The sequence below is a fragment of the Corapipo altera genome, unplaced genomic scaffold (genome assembly GCF_003945725.1).
Source record: "Corapipo altera isolate COAL_440 unplaced genomic scaffold, ASM394572v1 268, whole genome shotgun sequence".
In the NCBI taxonomy this organism is placed as follows: Eukaryota; Metazoa; Chordata; class Aves; order Passeriformes; family Pipridae; genus Corapipo; species Corapipo altera.
Window position 1 is genome coordinate 4172141 of NW_020884901.1, and position 15975 is coordinate 4188115.

At 46.4% G+C, this 15975-nt stretch overlaps 1 protein-coding gene across 2 annotated transcripts in view; it reads left to right on the plus strand.

Annotated features, from left to right (window-relative positions):
- Positions 1-15975, plus strand: part of DDX31 (DEAD-box helicase 31) — a 46915-nt gene that overhangs the window by 9075 nt on the left and 21865 nt on the right. For both annotated transcript variants that reach the window (XR_003528709.1, XM_027650025.1), the window contains exons 12-16: positions 224-459; positions 796-972; positions 3615-3674; positions 9546-9596; positions 11576-11715. Coding sequence is in view for 1 of the 2 variants with exons in the window: in XM_027650025.1 (XP_027505826.1) it covers positions 224-459; positions 796-972; positions 3615-3674; positions 9546-9596; positions 11576-11715 (664 nt within the window). In the remaining variant the exon portion in view is untranslated. The remainder of the gene's footprint in view (positions 1-223; positions 460-795; positions 973-3614; positions 3675-9545; positions 9597-11575; positions 11716-15975) is intronic.

Sequence of the window (15975 nt, forward strand, 5' to 3'; positions counted from 1 at the left end):
TGAAGGTTTTGATGGAGTCAACAGCAGCTCAGCCTGGTAAGCCCTGCTAAGTCTGAGGCTTGTGGAGATGTTCTGTCAGTGGCATAGGCATGGCTCACTGGGTCCTTGCCCTTCACTCCTTTTCACTGGAATTGTGTGAATTGTTTGGTGTCTGTGAACACATCCTCACACCCCAGACTGGACCAGGCTGGGCCTCATGTGTTTCTCCCTTTCTGTGGTTCAGGAGTAGCTCGACTGGCCGATATCAGTTTGAATGATCCCGTCAGCATTTCCATAGCAGATGAAATCCAGAAGGTGCTCAAACCAGCATCACAAAAGGATAGAGAAGCCAGTAGTTCATCAAACTGCATGGAGCAGGAAAACTTTGCTGTTCCAGAGAAACTCAAGCAGTATTTCATGATGGTCCCCAGCAAACTGAGGCTTGTCACATTAGCAGCTTTTATCCTTGGGAAATGCAAGGTGAGATTCTGTTTGCATTTATATTACTAAGTAGCCCTTTGCCCTTTCCAGCTCCTTTATCTGTTCTTCTGTCGAGGGCAGCATGGATTAGATCCAGGGCTTTGAAGTGCATCTTGAACCACAAGAGAGCTGAGGTGCTGTTGTGTCTTTTGTGCTGGCAGTGAGATGTGTACTCACACTTCCTTTGTGAGCTCACTATTTGGTGTCAAACTCTGTAATCCTTTTTCCATGTAATTATATCCCCAGAAGTGTAAACCACTGGGATCTTTTAGTGATCAGGGAATTGGGAGAGTCCTGTGGAAGTGGTCATGTGCAATTCTCTTGTTTTTCGTGCAGTTTGAAAAACACCACAAGATGATCATCTTTTTCTCCAGCTGTGAACAAGTGGAATTCTACTATGATCTCCTTGTAAAGGTCCTTGCAGGAGGGCCAGAGTTGGAACAACCTGGACATTCATCTCCCTCCTCCGTGTCCTTACAGTTTCTCCGTCTGCACGGCGACATGGAACAGGAAGTAAGCATTCCCAAAACGTCAGGATACGCAGTTTTATTCCTTATTCCCTATGATTTATTATGTGGCTATTTTGGGGAGGAGGGCAGAAGAGAGGACAGAGAGTCATTTCACCTCTAGGGGCCTCACTCTTCCATCTGCTAATGAGACTAAGGATATTGTCCCATTTCTGGGAAGTACCTTGGTAGCTGTATCTGGAAAGCACAGCTGAAGAGGCAAGAGGTGTTATTTCAGCAGGCTGAGGCAGCCTTTCTCTATTCCCAGTGGGTGCACTTAAACCATTTATATCCTGTGGTCACAATGTCCATTATGACCTGTGATTCTCTCTCATGCAGTCCAGACAGACTTTTAATGCCAAAGGAAAACCTTGCCCAAGCCCTGAAACATTACCACCTAATAGGTTGCCCCCATTAGATGAGGATGGAGCAGTTTGGCTTTGGTTTTGAAGAACAGTGTCTTGACAGATTGCTCCTTTCCCTAGATGGAATAATAGCAATACAACAATGATTACCTCAAAATAGGTTTAGGTTCTAGTCAGATAGGCCTGAGTGAAGAGGTCGGAGCCCTCTCAGAGGGCTGAGAGGCCAGGAGAACTGTGTCAAATGAGCTGTCACTGCAGAGTTCCCCTGAGTAGCTGAGAGACCTCCCTTGGAGGTTCAGCCCCGATCCTGCCCTTGGTCTGTGATGGAGAGAGTTGCCACTCTACTCTGAGCTGCACAGCAGAGATGGTAAATGAATAGAGCTCTTCTGATGAAGCAAGAGGTGAAGAGCCATTGTTTTTCTCACTCATTCCCATCCTGTGGAGACCAGAAACATGTGCTTTGCTGTCCCTGCAGTCTGGCCTTTCCTCAACCTGCCTGCCTGAGCAAGTGAGCAGGCCTGGTCTGGCCCAACTCTACCCTGACCAGCTGTTAAGCCAACAGAACACCACTAAGTAGCTGGCACCAGGGGAAGGGTTTTGCCTTTTTAGTACCCAGTGTGTAATTAGTGCTTGATGTCTTCAAATTAAGAGCATTAATGGAGCTAAATTGTGGATCCCATATGGTACTGCTGAGCACGGCTGCTGTCATTGTCAACAAGATACAGCGTGCTCTCTTCTTTAATTTTTGTCAGCAGAGGGTTCAGTGTGTAAGCAAGGGCCCAAGTTTCCCTTCTTTGTACCTCTAGCTGGGAGTGAAGTGTGTGAGGTTTCTTCTGTATCATCAGCATAACAGGCCATTCGCTTGCCTCCCAGCCAGAACTCTGGGAAGGAAGGTTTGAAACATGGAGCAAGGATGTTTTGGAAGGAGGGCGCAGAAAGGAAAGGGGTTTGGTGTTTCTGAGGCCAGAGAAGACCTAAGCTCTGAAAAGCAGAAGAGCAAATGGAACCAGATCAAGGGATTGTGTGTGTGCAGTTGTTTCCTACAACTGCAGAGTGTAGGTGCAGAGGTGGTACTGGCGAGCAAAGACCAAGTGCTGCTGAGGCCTTTGGTTATTAGTGCTCAGAGATTGTCTTGTCAGGCAGCAGATATCATTGGGATGTGATGTGAGTTGGGGAGTCAGTTTTTGTGGCTTTTATCAAGTTAAAAACAGCCCCCAAAGTTGTCAGCTAAGCTGACAAGAGTGTGCTTGGGACGGTTTGGGTTTGGGGACTGGCAAAGCAGGAGGCTTCTGAAGGTAACTGAGGAGCTGTACTGGGTTCCTGCAGTTCTGGGGTTAGTAGCTCAAAGACTGCTGGTGGGATAATTTGGGATCTGGGGGCTGTGGCTGGCCCTGCCTGGGGGCCTGAGCCCATATTGGAAGTGGGGGCTGCAGGAGTTCTGCTGGTGCAGGACCCGTGATGGGGACAAGGCTGGGGAGCACCTGCCTCTGAAACTCGTTGGAAGGAACAGCCTCTGTCCCAGTGTCTGCAGCCTGTTGGTGGCTTTTGCCAGTATGAGGGAAGGGCTGAAGGAGGGTGCCCTGGGAGCTGCCTGCAGAGCCCAGGAGTCCTGCCTGCTTAACCCCTTGGACAGGGGGTTCTGGCCAAGCTCTCATCTCTCCAGCCCTATTACTCTAAGTCTTGTCCCACAGCAGTTCACATGAGCAGCTGAGCGTCGCTGATATTTAATAACCCCGGAGTCAGTGCAGGGCTGTCTGCACGGCCCATTGGGCACATGATGAGCCTGATCTCTTGTGATGTGATTATATCACTGTGTCAACAAAATGGGCTTATCCTGCCCATCGTGTGACTGGACAGACAGCAGTGAACATGTCCAGCTTTTCCTTGCACTCACAAAAGCCTGTGTTGCCCACAAAGTGTGCCAGTCCTTCTGCTGGTGCTGCCTAATCCTTTGTGGATCCCCTGTCCATGTAAAACTGTTCCTGCTTTTTGGCATACACAGGCTGTGATTCTGTGCAAACCATGGAGGTGTTGGCTGCTTTGTTTTGACCAAATGCATCCAGCCTTCCCCAGACACTGTTCCTTCCTACCTGGCATCACACCTGTGTGCCACAGATTTTTTTTTTTTCCATTTGTAGGAAGAGTCTTTCTGGAACTCATGAGGCCAATTCCTTTGCTTTTGAAGCTGTACACAGTTGTTAAATTGTTACTTTAGCTAATTTGCTTTGTCTTTGATTGCAATCTGCATAAGCAGTCTTTTAATTTTTATTTTTCAATCTTCTAGGAAAGAACAGAGGTCTTCCAGGAGTTCCTAAAATCCAAGACCGGGGTCTTGCTTTGCACTGTAAGTAACTTGGAGTCCCTTTGCAGCTCCACACTAATGGGCCTGTCTGATACCTAATGGTAGACCAGAGGATTTGGCACTGAGCTCTGATTCCAGCTCTGTCTGACCTTGAGGAAAGTCATCTCCTTTTTCTGCATCTCATATGTTAAGTAAGGACTGGAGCCCTCTTTGCAAACTGTTATATGATCTTTTACTGCAAGGTACCATGCACAGATGTCTTATACAGAGACCACTAAGTATTTTGCATGGCCTTATATCTGGAAAAATCTGTTCATTTGAAGCTGGAGCCTTGCCCTCTACATGCAGCCAGTAGGATACAATCCTGATTTGTAGCATACCCCATAACTGCCAGAAAAATTGGATGTAATGTGATATTTCCCATCTTAATAACTACTCAAGGGTTAAAACCAAACACCTACAGGGGTGGAAGGGGAGCCCAACCAGAGAAGGGGGTCACTGCAAATGCACATACTCTGTTGCTCTCCACGCCCTGTGCCCTTCAAGCTTCTTCCAGGGGCGCGGAGGGAGTTTGCTGGCACCCTTGTGTGGTGGCACCTTCCCCTCTCGTTGCTGACCTGTGGGTGCCACAGCCTGCTGCAGTGGTGCAGAAGGCTGCACGATTTGCTCTCTAATAGTGGCAGCTGTTGATCTGCAAACGTGTGAATCTTGGCGATTTCTACCCACCGCAAACCTGTAAATTACAGCGATCGGGAGTAATTAGAGCTGAGAAACCCTCTCCAGCTCTGAAATGACTCCTCTTCTTGCAGCACACTGTTCTTAAAGGAAACCAGTTGCAATTTTGTTCAGAGAGTAGGGGCTGGATTTTCTCTTATTTTTATGCCTGTAGTTCAACCCAGGACTGCCATGTGTATGGGAGTGTTTGATTTAGCATTGCCAAATTATATATTATATTATATCAGCTCTAAAATGGTACTTGTTACATGCTAGTCCTGGTCCTGCTTGTGTGCAGGACCTTTCAGTGGTTTGATCAAGGTCAAAATGCATCCTTGCTATGCATAATTGTAACTATAACTTGGTTTCCTTGTATGCAGAGGTAATACTTCAGTGTCTGAATTGAGAAGAATGGCAAAGCTTAGATCATTCAGTGGTGTAGGTTCAGTGATTTGAAGATAAAAAGTGTTTGGTAAATTCCAAAAAATAAATAGCTAAACTTTGTTATGCTTCATGCACATGCTGCCTATATCTGAGAAATTTCAGGTGCATATCTTGTTATTGAAATTCCAATTTAATGAGTTTGGAAAGATGGTGAATGCTCAATTTCAGACAAAGAGAAGGCAGAATCATTGCAATCTCTGGGCTATCAGTTCCTGGGTGAGACCATTTGAAGGGGAAATGCAGCCTGTGACAGGAAAAATCTGTCAGGAAGCGTACAGCTGTTGACACAAGGTAGGAAGAAGAAGTTGGATAAAGAAATCCCAGTGGATGGGATTCCCCTCTTGAGACACTGGAGATGTGGTTTGATTTTCTGCCATGCCACAGACTCTGTGCAGGTGGATATGAAATTGGGATGACAAGGCAAGTAGCCACATGTCAGCTGAGCAGTGATAGTTGAGTTTGCCCCAGACCTGTCACAACTGGGAGGTAACGTGAGTTAACCTGGATTGCCATGAAGAGGGTGGTGTAAGGTAACACATTCATCATAACCCTCCTCCATTTCAATCTAAGCCACTCTGCATTTCCTGCAAGGCAGGGATGCAGATCCTGAGGGTTATGGTGACCATGGCTCAGCTGGCACAGGGTCAGCACGTTAAGCACAGTAAGTTGTGTGTCTGAGTCCAAAATCTCTCAGCGCTTCAACTCCCCATCTGCAAAATGGGGAAAGTAGCACAGTTCTATCTTACAGAGATGTTGGGAGGACAAATGCATTGAAACCAGGAGGTGGCCTGTTACCACAGTAATGGGGACCATATGGACACCTTAATATAGAGATACACTTTGCACCAGTCCCACATTACAGGTGCCTCCCCAACGCAGATGTCCAAAGGGCAGCCAGGCACTGTGACCACCTCCTGCCTCCGAGGGCATTGCTTTTTTCTGACACTTTCCTTCATATCGGCGAAAAAAACATTCTGCAAAAAGATGGTTCTGTTCTTCTCACCGCGAAATCACGTTTTGTGCCCACAAAATTTTGAAACCTGGCTCACGAAAGAGCAACACAAATAATGTTGCCGTCCTTCCCTTGTCCCTTATGCCATGTTCTCCACCCATCTTTCCGCTCTAGTAAGCAATGGGACCTGCTGTTCCTTTTATTAATTTGCTCTATGTCATATGTATATTAATATATTCCATAAAATATTTTTGCCAGACAATATAAGCTGGCAGACAAGAAAATAAAGAAGGGCCGCGCATCTCAGAGGGTCTCATCCAGATTTATTTCTCTCTCTCCTTCACCGAAGTTCTTTGCGGCTTCCTTTGGGACGTGCCTTTTAAACAAGTTCATCTCTTCCAGGGAGGGAGGAAAGATCATTTGGAGATTGTTTGCTGTTTACTCAGTCACGCTAACTCATCTTGCCAGTTTTCTGGCGGCCCCAGCCAAGAGCTTTCGCCTCTGACAGCTTCTGTGCTCTCCCCTTCCTCCTCTGATTACGCAGCCCAATCTGTCACCCTGCCGACGGGGGTCTCTACCCTGCTGATGGCTTTCCACACTCGGCAGTAATGACTTTTGGCAGGCCGGGAAGGCGCGAGAGCTTCTTCCCCAGCTTGGAGAGCCGTTAGGCCCTCTCTGCCTGTTAGCTAAAGCACTTTGTGAGCTTCTTTGGTAAATAAATGAGTCATTTTAATCCAACTGACAGCCTGGCACCTGAGCAAGCTGCCTTCCATCTGTACTTCTAGGCCTCATGTAGGCAGCCAATTGTCAAGCTCAGGGCCTTCAAGACCTCACCATTGAGTGTCTTTCAAAAGCAACTTTAGCAATTTCCTTTGCCCTAATTAGATTGTGTGAGAGGGACTGAGCAAAACCAAGGCCCTCGCAAAACTTTAGTGGCCATGTTGGTTCTGATCTTCTGCAGTGATAGGCCTTGCTTTTGGGGTGGCCCTTTAGTTCTCTGTTCCCTTGCACCCACCCTCTGTACCCCCATTCCATTGCACCCACCCCCTGTACCCCACAGGCACAGGCTGGTAGCATCAATTATTAGAAGCAGAAATTTCAACCTTTTTGGGGTTCCCCAGGTGGATTGTTCCTCAATCCTGTGCCCTTCTGTGTTGCAGTTGGGATCAGGGCAGGAATGTGGTCAGGGCTTTAGATTATAGTGTTTACTTGGCATCTGAGCTTTCTTTAAAATTGCACTGGTGTAGGTTATTTGTCTTCGCTCCCATGAGGTGGTCACTAAATTCTGCCTTCCACTGCCCACTGAAAGGAGTCAGCAGTGACCTGCCAAGGTGTCATATCCTTGATTTCCCTGTAATTAAGGAATGGTGGTGTAAGGTCATGCACGGAAAGGGGAATGTCTGATGGGTGGAAGAGAGGAACATTGGAAATCTATTGGGCTTCTTGAAAGAGTACTGGCAGCAGGGTAGTGCTTCTGTGCATGGAATAAATGTGTGCTAGTGAAACTGGGTAATTGTTTCTTGAGCTGTATTCTCCTGCTAAGCTGACCCACAAGTAATTTTTTAAAATTCTGAGAAGTGGAAGCTCACAGGCTCTGCCAGCAGAGGAAAGCAAATCAACTCCAACTTTTTACCCTAGTTCTACCTTCCTGCTGTCTGCTGGGGCCTTTGAGGAAAAGGAGCTACAGGAGACACAGGTGGACTGATACTGAGGAATCTTTGAGAGTTTGCAAAACACTCCAATTACCAGTAAATCCCAAGAGACTTGTGAAAGAAAGCCAAGTGAAACCCCAGGAGAATAGCTGCTGATGTGTGTCAGTAAGGACTGAGGGGATTTGGTGGCAATTGTGAAAGCAACAGTGAATACAAGGCTGATGATGGGAGAGAGCCTTCTCCTAAGTGTTGTCCCTGGCTATTTGTAAGGCTTTTGGTTATTCTTTTCAACTCTGGCAAATGCACATGAGAACAATGCTGTTTGTGGCAGTGATTTTCCAACCTGAGGTGTTGAGAAAATGTATCTTGGAAGGAGGGAGAAAGTCTGGATAGATTAGAGGGGTGGCTCCTACCTCTGCTGTCTGCTCCTTCCCGTGTTGGAGCTGCCTTCTCTTGACCACAGGGAGGGCTTGGCTGTTGGTTTGGTTTGGGGGAACTGACCCTGTCGCAGGGTCAGAGCCCTCTCATCAGACAGCCTTTCCTCACCTCCTGGGTGTGAGGAAGAGCACAGCAAAGGAAAAGACCAAAGGCTTGTCAGCGTGGAAGAACAGAGCCGGCAGCTCGGAGTCAGACGTCAGCGCTCCCGTCTGATCGTGCTGTAGAGTTTATAGTCTTGTTATCCCGGTAACTGCCGTACACATTCCCCGACTTCTCTTGATTTATTTTCTCCAACCTCCTTTAAATGGCTTTTTGTACATCTGTTCGTTCTGACTCTGGGAACAAGTCGCTTCTTAATGAGCGTGTTGGAGCACAAGTGTGTGTTATTTCGGAGTGGGCGCTGTGGAAAGTGTCTCCTCTTTTACTGCAGTTGGAGCCACAAAGCAACCTGGCTAGTGCTTGTGGGAAGGCCTTTGCTGCCAAAACATCAGCTTCCCAGTCTTTTAACGTGTGTGGGAGTTGCATGAAAACACTTCAGTGGGTGGCTGACACATTTTTAGTACATTAAGCTCCTGCTTAGGTCCTTAATATATTCTATTTTGCAACTAGCTAAGAGATACATGTGTTCCAAAACATTTCCTAACAGAGTTAAATCTGCACACCTGCTCTGCTATTGCGCCTGGTGAATGTAAAATCCAAGGAGGATGTGAGGACATTACTAATGAACAGAAATTCAAGAGGGGAGATTGAAATGTGTTTGCACTCTCCGTTTTGGGCAGTATTTAAACTCTCTTTTCTCTCTGAAAAGGTGTGTTTTTTGAGCTGTTCTGGCTGTGGATAACTGAAGGGTCTCATTCAAGTCCTCCAATTTGATGGGTTTTCTCACTGGCTGGCACATCAAAAAGCACCCCTGACAGCAGCTTCAGACTCTTTTCTTCATAGCTGAATTTTGCTTCTCCAAATGAAAGCCAGACTGGTGCATATCTAAGGGAGAGCTGAAGTCCCCTCTCCTTGAGCTGTGCTCCAGCTTCCCACAGATTCTGCTGAATTGTTTGTTGACCTTTGTTTTTAGGGCCAGGTGACCTGCAAGTCATCTGCTCCTCAAATTCAGCCCATCACCTAGGAAACAACTAATTATTTGTAGGTAGAGATCAGTGTATCTTTGGACATTCCACTCAAGGCCAGGGATCCTTGACCATTTGCCTTTTTTTTCCTTCCCTTTTCATCATAAGCAACCTGGTTTTGGTACTTAGGCTTGCTGTGGAGAAAGATGTGCTCAAAGATGATGTTGCCTTTCAGAAGTTGAATTCTGTCTCTCATTGTTTGGGTAGTAGGCCTGTTTTCATCAGTGAAGCGAACTGATGATCCAAAGGCCATTCAGGCAGTGGATTCTCTGAGATAAAATGTAAAATGACTGTAGCAAACTGCTGTAATTCAGCACCACCCTCCTGAAATAGGTGTGTTTATATCCTCCAGGCTTTGGGCCATAGTAGTGGGTCATTGGTTATTGTATTAGCCTGTTAACAGCAGTCTAATTTTAAACCCTCAGTGTTATTTCTGACCTTCAGTCCATCTCTCCCCAAACTAGGCACGTACAATTCCTTCTTGCACAGCCAGTTGCTTTCTGACATAATTACCATCCCAGAAGAGTTGTCACTCTCCTGGTATCTTCAAAGCATCTTTACTAAAGTAATTTCCTTATTAATTTTAAAGGATGTTGCAGCACGGGGACTAGACCTGCCTCAAGTTACATGGATCGTACAGGTGGGTTTGCTGTGAGTGTCTGTGTGTTTTAAGTGCTCAGAGGAAATCCCTTTTCAGTCCAGGACCTTCCTGCAGTTTTTTGGTCTTGGTGCTGATGCCTACCAGTGTGGGAGACCCACGTGCTCCTGACTGCAGGACTAAGGGTGAGGAGACAGCATGGATACCACATCTTTAGTCTGATTTTCTCTTCCACAGTGTTACCAGCTGTGGAATAATATTCCACTGGCTGGGATGAAACACCCTCCATTTCCCCCCACGGGAGGCCAAATCTTATGAAGTACCAGCCATGTCTTGCAGTTCTGTGTTTCTGTTTTCCTGAGCTTTCCAGGGAGGGAGTTCCATGAGGAGTTTAAATGCAATCCTGATGTTAAACATCAAGTAACCCAATAGTGTCTGTGCAGTGACCTGAGTGTTTGGAGTAAGGCTTTGCTGGGTTGAGGCATCCAGCTTCCAGTAGAACTGCATAGTTCAGATTTTCCCTGAAAAAAAAGCCCAACAAAACCCCCACACTCCTGTGTTGCTGTTGACAGGAATGTAGTCTTTGGGGAAAAAAAAAAATAGAAACTAAGGAAGATGGATTGAACCTTAAAAATAGCAGCCTGTCATTTCAAAGAGGAGGCTGAGAGCATGAGGCAGGTTTCATTTCTATAAAAGATTTATAATTAAAAAAAGGTTAGTTGAATTGGGGAAAAACTGATCCAGAGATTCTCGTGTATCAAGCGACACCTGGGTAGAAGGAACAAGGCACAGAGCCTCAACAAAGCTTTTTAATTTCTACCTCATCCCTTCAGGTAACAAATTTGATTTGATTTTTGTGTTTTTAAAAAAATAAAAAAGAATGATTTTATATCAGCCAGCTAGTTGGAGAAGGCTGAGGAAGTGAAGTCTTTAATTCCCAGATCTGTATATTAATATAATTTAACCAAAGATATAGTTGCCAGTGTTAGAACGCAGTGCAAATTACCTAAAGCCCTGGGAGACTTCTGTGTGTCCAGAAGGCGAAATCTCAGCTGTCCTGAGAGCTGTGTCCAAGAGCAAGGACCTGCAGGGAGCAATTAGATTGCTCACAGCATCTTACTCACACCTCTAGCCAGTAGAAACTTTGCCAGAGGGCACAGGTATAAACACTAGAGTGGGCTTTGGTTGTTGGGTTTTTTCCAGTTAAACTGCTGAGGGCTCATTTCTGAGCAGTATCTCTGTGCTTGTTCATTTTTCCAGGAAAGAGAGGAGGGGGGCAAGAATAGGGGGAGGTTAAAGGGAGGGAAATATGTCACCCTTTATCAGATCTTGCAGATGGCTGGGCAGTTTTGATTCCCAGTGAAGTAAATGAGAGGCACTGCTATATTTGGGGGGTCTTTAAGCAACATTTTTGTAGTGCCTGGTAGTTTTACATGGGAAGACAGTTGCCACCTGTGTCATACACTGCTGAAAGCACTCCCTCCTCTCCCTTAGATTTATTCTGTCCAGTAACCAGCTATGATTTGCTTTAATCCAAACAAGGCAATTTAGCCCAACTCCAAATTTGAATCAGTTGCCTTTTATTTTGTGGCTTTTCTCCCAAATCCAGAGCAGGCGACTCCCCACTCCGTGTGGGCAGTCCTGGGAGTTGTTTGATTTGAGGTCATTGCGAGATTTGATTTTATATAAATTTTTTTTAGGGGAAGCCAACAGGTTTCTGACGTGCCTGTGCAGAAATAAAATGTAAAAGGCAAAGAGAGACACCGAGATGGGGAAACTGTCCTATTACCTGGGAGTTGGCCAACGTGTCACGTTGACATGTCAAAAAGCTGAAGGGGCTGAGTGACGGTTCCACGGGCACCTCGCAAACAACCCAATTCCACAGGAGCTGCAGCCCCACAGTGGGGTTTGCTGAGATCCCCTTTTGTTGCCAGATGAGCGGGGCGAGCGTCTCGTTTATAATTAACACGCCGTGTCCTGTTAATTCCTCCTTTCCCCTCCCCGTGTTCCCCGCTCTGAAGTGCAGCGCTCCGGCTTCACCTGCGGAATACATCCACCGGATCGGGAGGACGGCTCGCATTGGCTGCCACGGGAACAGCCTGCTTGTCCTGGCGCCTTCGGAGGCAGGATATGTCAGCTTGCTGGCTTCTCACAAGATTAAGTGAGTCAGAAACGCGAGCGAAAGTTTCAGCTCATCCTTGCTAATTAACCTTCCGTGGCACTTGCAGCGGGACCGTGTCTCGTGCAGGTTTTAATAAGAACTTATTAATTCTTGTGATCCAGGACTGGCCCCAGACTAGCAAAAGGAGAAGAGGGGAAGTGCGTGAAAATCATCAGCCTGACAGATTGTGCGTGAGTGAGTGTGTGTGGTGAGGGGCAGAGAGGAGACCATAGTCAGGGGTCTTTTTCACCTCATATTTTTCTCTCTGGCCCTGGGTTCAAGTCGTGACTATGTGGAGATAACGAGTCAAACGAGCCTGTCAGATGCTCCCTGGCCATCTGCCTGCATGGCACCATATTATCAGAGGTATTATCAGAGACTGTGCTTGTTCTTCAGGAGAGAACTGGTGGAGAAATTGCTGGGGAGATGTGGGTCATACCTGGCAGGTAATAGACCAAGATGTGTTGTTTAAGTGGCTTTGTGACAGTCCTGGAAGGCAAAAAGGGAGGGTGGACTCTGCAACCAAATTGGAGTGTGCTTCCAAGCCTTGGGAAGGCTTCTCTCATATCAGCTCTGGCTTAGACTTGGGAATAGACAGCAAGGAGAGCAAGCCAGGCTCAGTAAGGACCTGCCCAGTGGGCTGTCAGGTACCTGGTGGCCAACACATGGTGAGATTTTAGTCCATCTCTGCTTGCACAATGGTCCTTTTGTGGGGAAACCCCACAACTGGCTGCTCACATTGCTAGGCAGGAGTGCTGGTGGGTCTGGAGCCTCCTCAGCTGGGTGTGTGTGACTCCCCTTGCTCCCTGCACTGCTGTCTCTCAGCATTTGAGAACATCAGCAGAGTCCCCTCAGTGTTGTACCAGTGTTGATGGAGCCCTGTAAACTCATGCACAAATTAGTTCTCTTTTATTTCTCTTGTTTCTGTCGGGTGGAGCTGCTTGGAATCGAATTTGGTTTTGCATCCTTGAAACAAACAATTGTTGGCAGTAAATACAGGCTTATTCTAGGCTGTGAGCCATTTAGTGGTCTAACAAAGAGCCATCCATCATCCCAGGTAACTATCTATTAAGCAGACACCAGCAAGACATGGAAGGCTAAGCTGACAGGGGGTTTTTTTCATGTAACAAACAGCACTGACATTTAAAGGTGAAATCCCACATAATTGTGAATTTTTAACTCCAAGTGGAAAGTTCTATTTTTCTATTTTATAACATTTTGGAAGTGTTAGGGGAAGGAGAGGGAAATTTCCCTCTTTTTTATTTTAAGTGTTCATGCTTTTATCCAATTTTGTTGGTTTTTAACAAGTTTAAGTTTGCTCAGGCTGGTAATTACATCTGCTAAGGGGACCTGTTGTTGAGCTGGCCATGGTCTTCAGGAATCTGTAGAAGACTCTGAATGAGCAGGGGGAGGTTTACGTGAATTTATTTTTCCTTCACTTTTCGCAGCCGAACAACTCTGGGGATTGTCTTTTCGTGTTTGTTTGTTTGATGTTCTTCATAAAACGTGCTGCCCTGCAGATAAAGGACTGGCCAAAAAGGGAGTGCAATTTGCCTTCCTTGACCCCCATCTTCAGAGGGAAGGAAGCAAGTGTCTAATTGGCACGGGAGGGCCATCGGCCCCGCTCGCAGCCGTGTGGCCTCCGCTCTTCCCACATGGATGTGGGAAGGGGCACCAGGACAGAACAGGGAGCTGATGAATTGCAGAGAAGATGCAGGAAGGCAGCTTGGAGCTAAAGGCAGCAAGTGCCATCAGCACAAATTGCCGTTACCCTTCATAAACAGAGCATTATGGTGATAATCCTGACAATTTAATTCAGTGCGAGGGTGAAAGACAGCATGTGTTGGACTGTCACCGAGCCTCTTAAGCACTGCTCATTTTTGTTCTTTACCCTAAGTCTTTGTAGCTTTTGACTTGGTCTGCACGAGTTACTGGAGTTTGCATTTTTAAAATTTTTTTTTTATTCTTTGCTTAATTTTTAAATCTCTCGAGTTTTTGTCAAGGATGAGCGCGTGTGGTGAAAATTTTTTTTAATTCGTTTTGGGGGTTTTTTTTTTTTTTTTTTTAAATGAAATTCCCGCTGGGTTTATTGAAATGTAAATACATCATAAAATATGTATTTTGAAGAAGACAAAGCGTGAGATGGGTCCCTGCAGCCTTCAGCTGGGGTAAACGAGTGGTGCTGTGCTGGTTTACAGCAGATGAGGATCCGACCCAGAGTTTCTTCCTAAACCCCTCCACCCACCCCAGCATGCATGGGAGTAAGTCCAGGAATGTTGAGAGTCGGAAGTAATGAGAGCAGACATGGCTTTGTTCCTGGATGAAAATCCACTTCGGAATTAGAGATGACTGCCTTTGAAATTGGAAATCGCTCGCAATTAATTTTCACCGGTACCTGAAGCCTCTCCTTGGCTTCCACTGTGGAAAAGCAGCGTTAGCCTTTGCCAAAACCATCTCACTTTGGCTCTGCTGAGATCGGGAATTCCCGGTGGGGCTCGGGGGAAGCTGCAACTTTCTACTCGGGCTTTGTGTGGCTCGAAGTTGTGGCTCCTCTCCCCAGCTGTAAATTCCTGTGTGCAGAACATGCACACTCATGTTTTCTGCTCATTTCCTCTTTCCTTCCTCTCTTTTTTTTTTCTTTTTTTTTTTTTTTTTAAGGTTCTATCTCAACTCCGAGCGCAACTAACAGATTTTCCTTCAAAGGGAGGAGGCAAGAAGCAGAAGAAAGTCTGTGAGGTTCACTTTTTTTTCCCCTTCCTTTATGTCTCTTTTAGTCCCTTCAGCTGCAATCTCGCAGCGCCTGCCTCGACAGCTATCAGATAATTTCTTTATCTCCTAACGGCGACCTAACTAATTTATAAAGGAAAAGGCATCACCGTGAAGGCACGAGTCGTTTCTCTCCCTTCTCCTGGGTTGTGCAGACCCCCCTCCCCTGCTCCCCTGGCTGCTCCCCGCTGTGAACCAGGCTCACAGATCTGTTCTGCTGCGCTGGCATCGCGCCAGGCGAGGGGAGGATCGGAGAGGGGGTGACAACTCCGACAAATCAATGTCAAAGGTTTGACATTTTCATTCATAGCGGCGTCAAAGCAACCTTTGCCGGGGGTGGGGAGGGGGAGGCCTGCTTTTCTCTTGCTTAAGTGGTTGCCATTTATGTTTTAATTTACTGTTCTACGTTGCAAAACCAAACAGAGAAAACCCTCGGTTGTCGTTTTATGCTCCATTTCCCTTTCTCCCCCATGGCTCCCCCGCCTTTCTCCCTGTCCTCTGCGAAGGAATCTCCCAGCTGCACAGCAGTGGGGCTGGTCTCCCATACAGGAGGATCTTGTGGCCTGTCCCTGTTCCTCTGGGCCATCTCTTTCCCTCTCCTTATGCTGTGGTGGGGTTGAAAAGGCAAGATTGCAAAAGTAAATGTATTTTTTGCTTTAACTGGGAAGGACTGGGAAGCAGGTGAGGATCACTGTACACAGTATGGCAAAGATTCATCCATTCCTGCTAGCCAGGTGTTTAGAGAGCTTTGAGTGAAAACAGTATCCTTGTTCTTATAATTTCTTACTTTACAAATTGCAGAATATCAGCAGTGTTTCCTTTCAGAACCCACAGGCATCTTTCTGGCCATCTGAGAACTGTTGGACCCCAAAGATTTCTCTCTTCCTTAAGATTGGTGTAATCCCAAATGAACTCCTTGGCTTCTGTGCATTTATGATTTATTCTGGTATTAAAAGGAAAAGAATCTTTTCTAGAAATGACCTTTGCCCATTACTGAAAATTTGGGCCCACAAACTTCATCTTCTGTAATCTGAGTAATTCCCTTGGAAACGGGGCCCAGTTTGGATGCAGCTGTAATATTAATGGCCTGGAGCTGCACAGCTGTTCCTGTGTTGTCACCTGGTGTGTGTGTGTGTGCCCCATAAGACAGTGTTAAAGAGGACAAAGAATTCCTAGTCTCCTGTAAATGCACCTCTAAGTAGGACTGTTTGCTTGGAAACGAAGCAGGTTTGTAAGCATTTCCATATCTGGGCCATAGCAGTGCCCAGCAGTGTCTTGCAAGCAGGACTGGAGAATAAATCATCTGGTTGAGTCTACAGGAGGAATGTGAGTCGACAGAATGAAAATAAATGCCCAGTGTGAAGCCTGGCTAGGACAGCTGACTGAGGCTCCTGCATTTGAAAAAAATGCTGTGGGGTCCCTAATGGGCTGGGCTTGGGCTTTGCACTTCAGATGAGAGGGAAGGTGAGTTCTCAGAACAGGGAAGGAAATCAA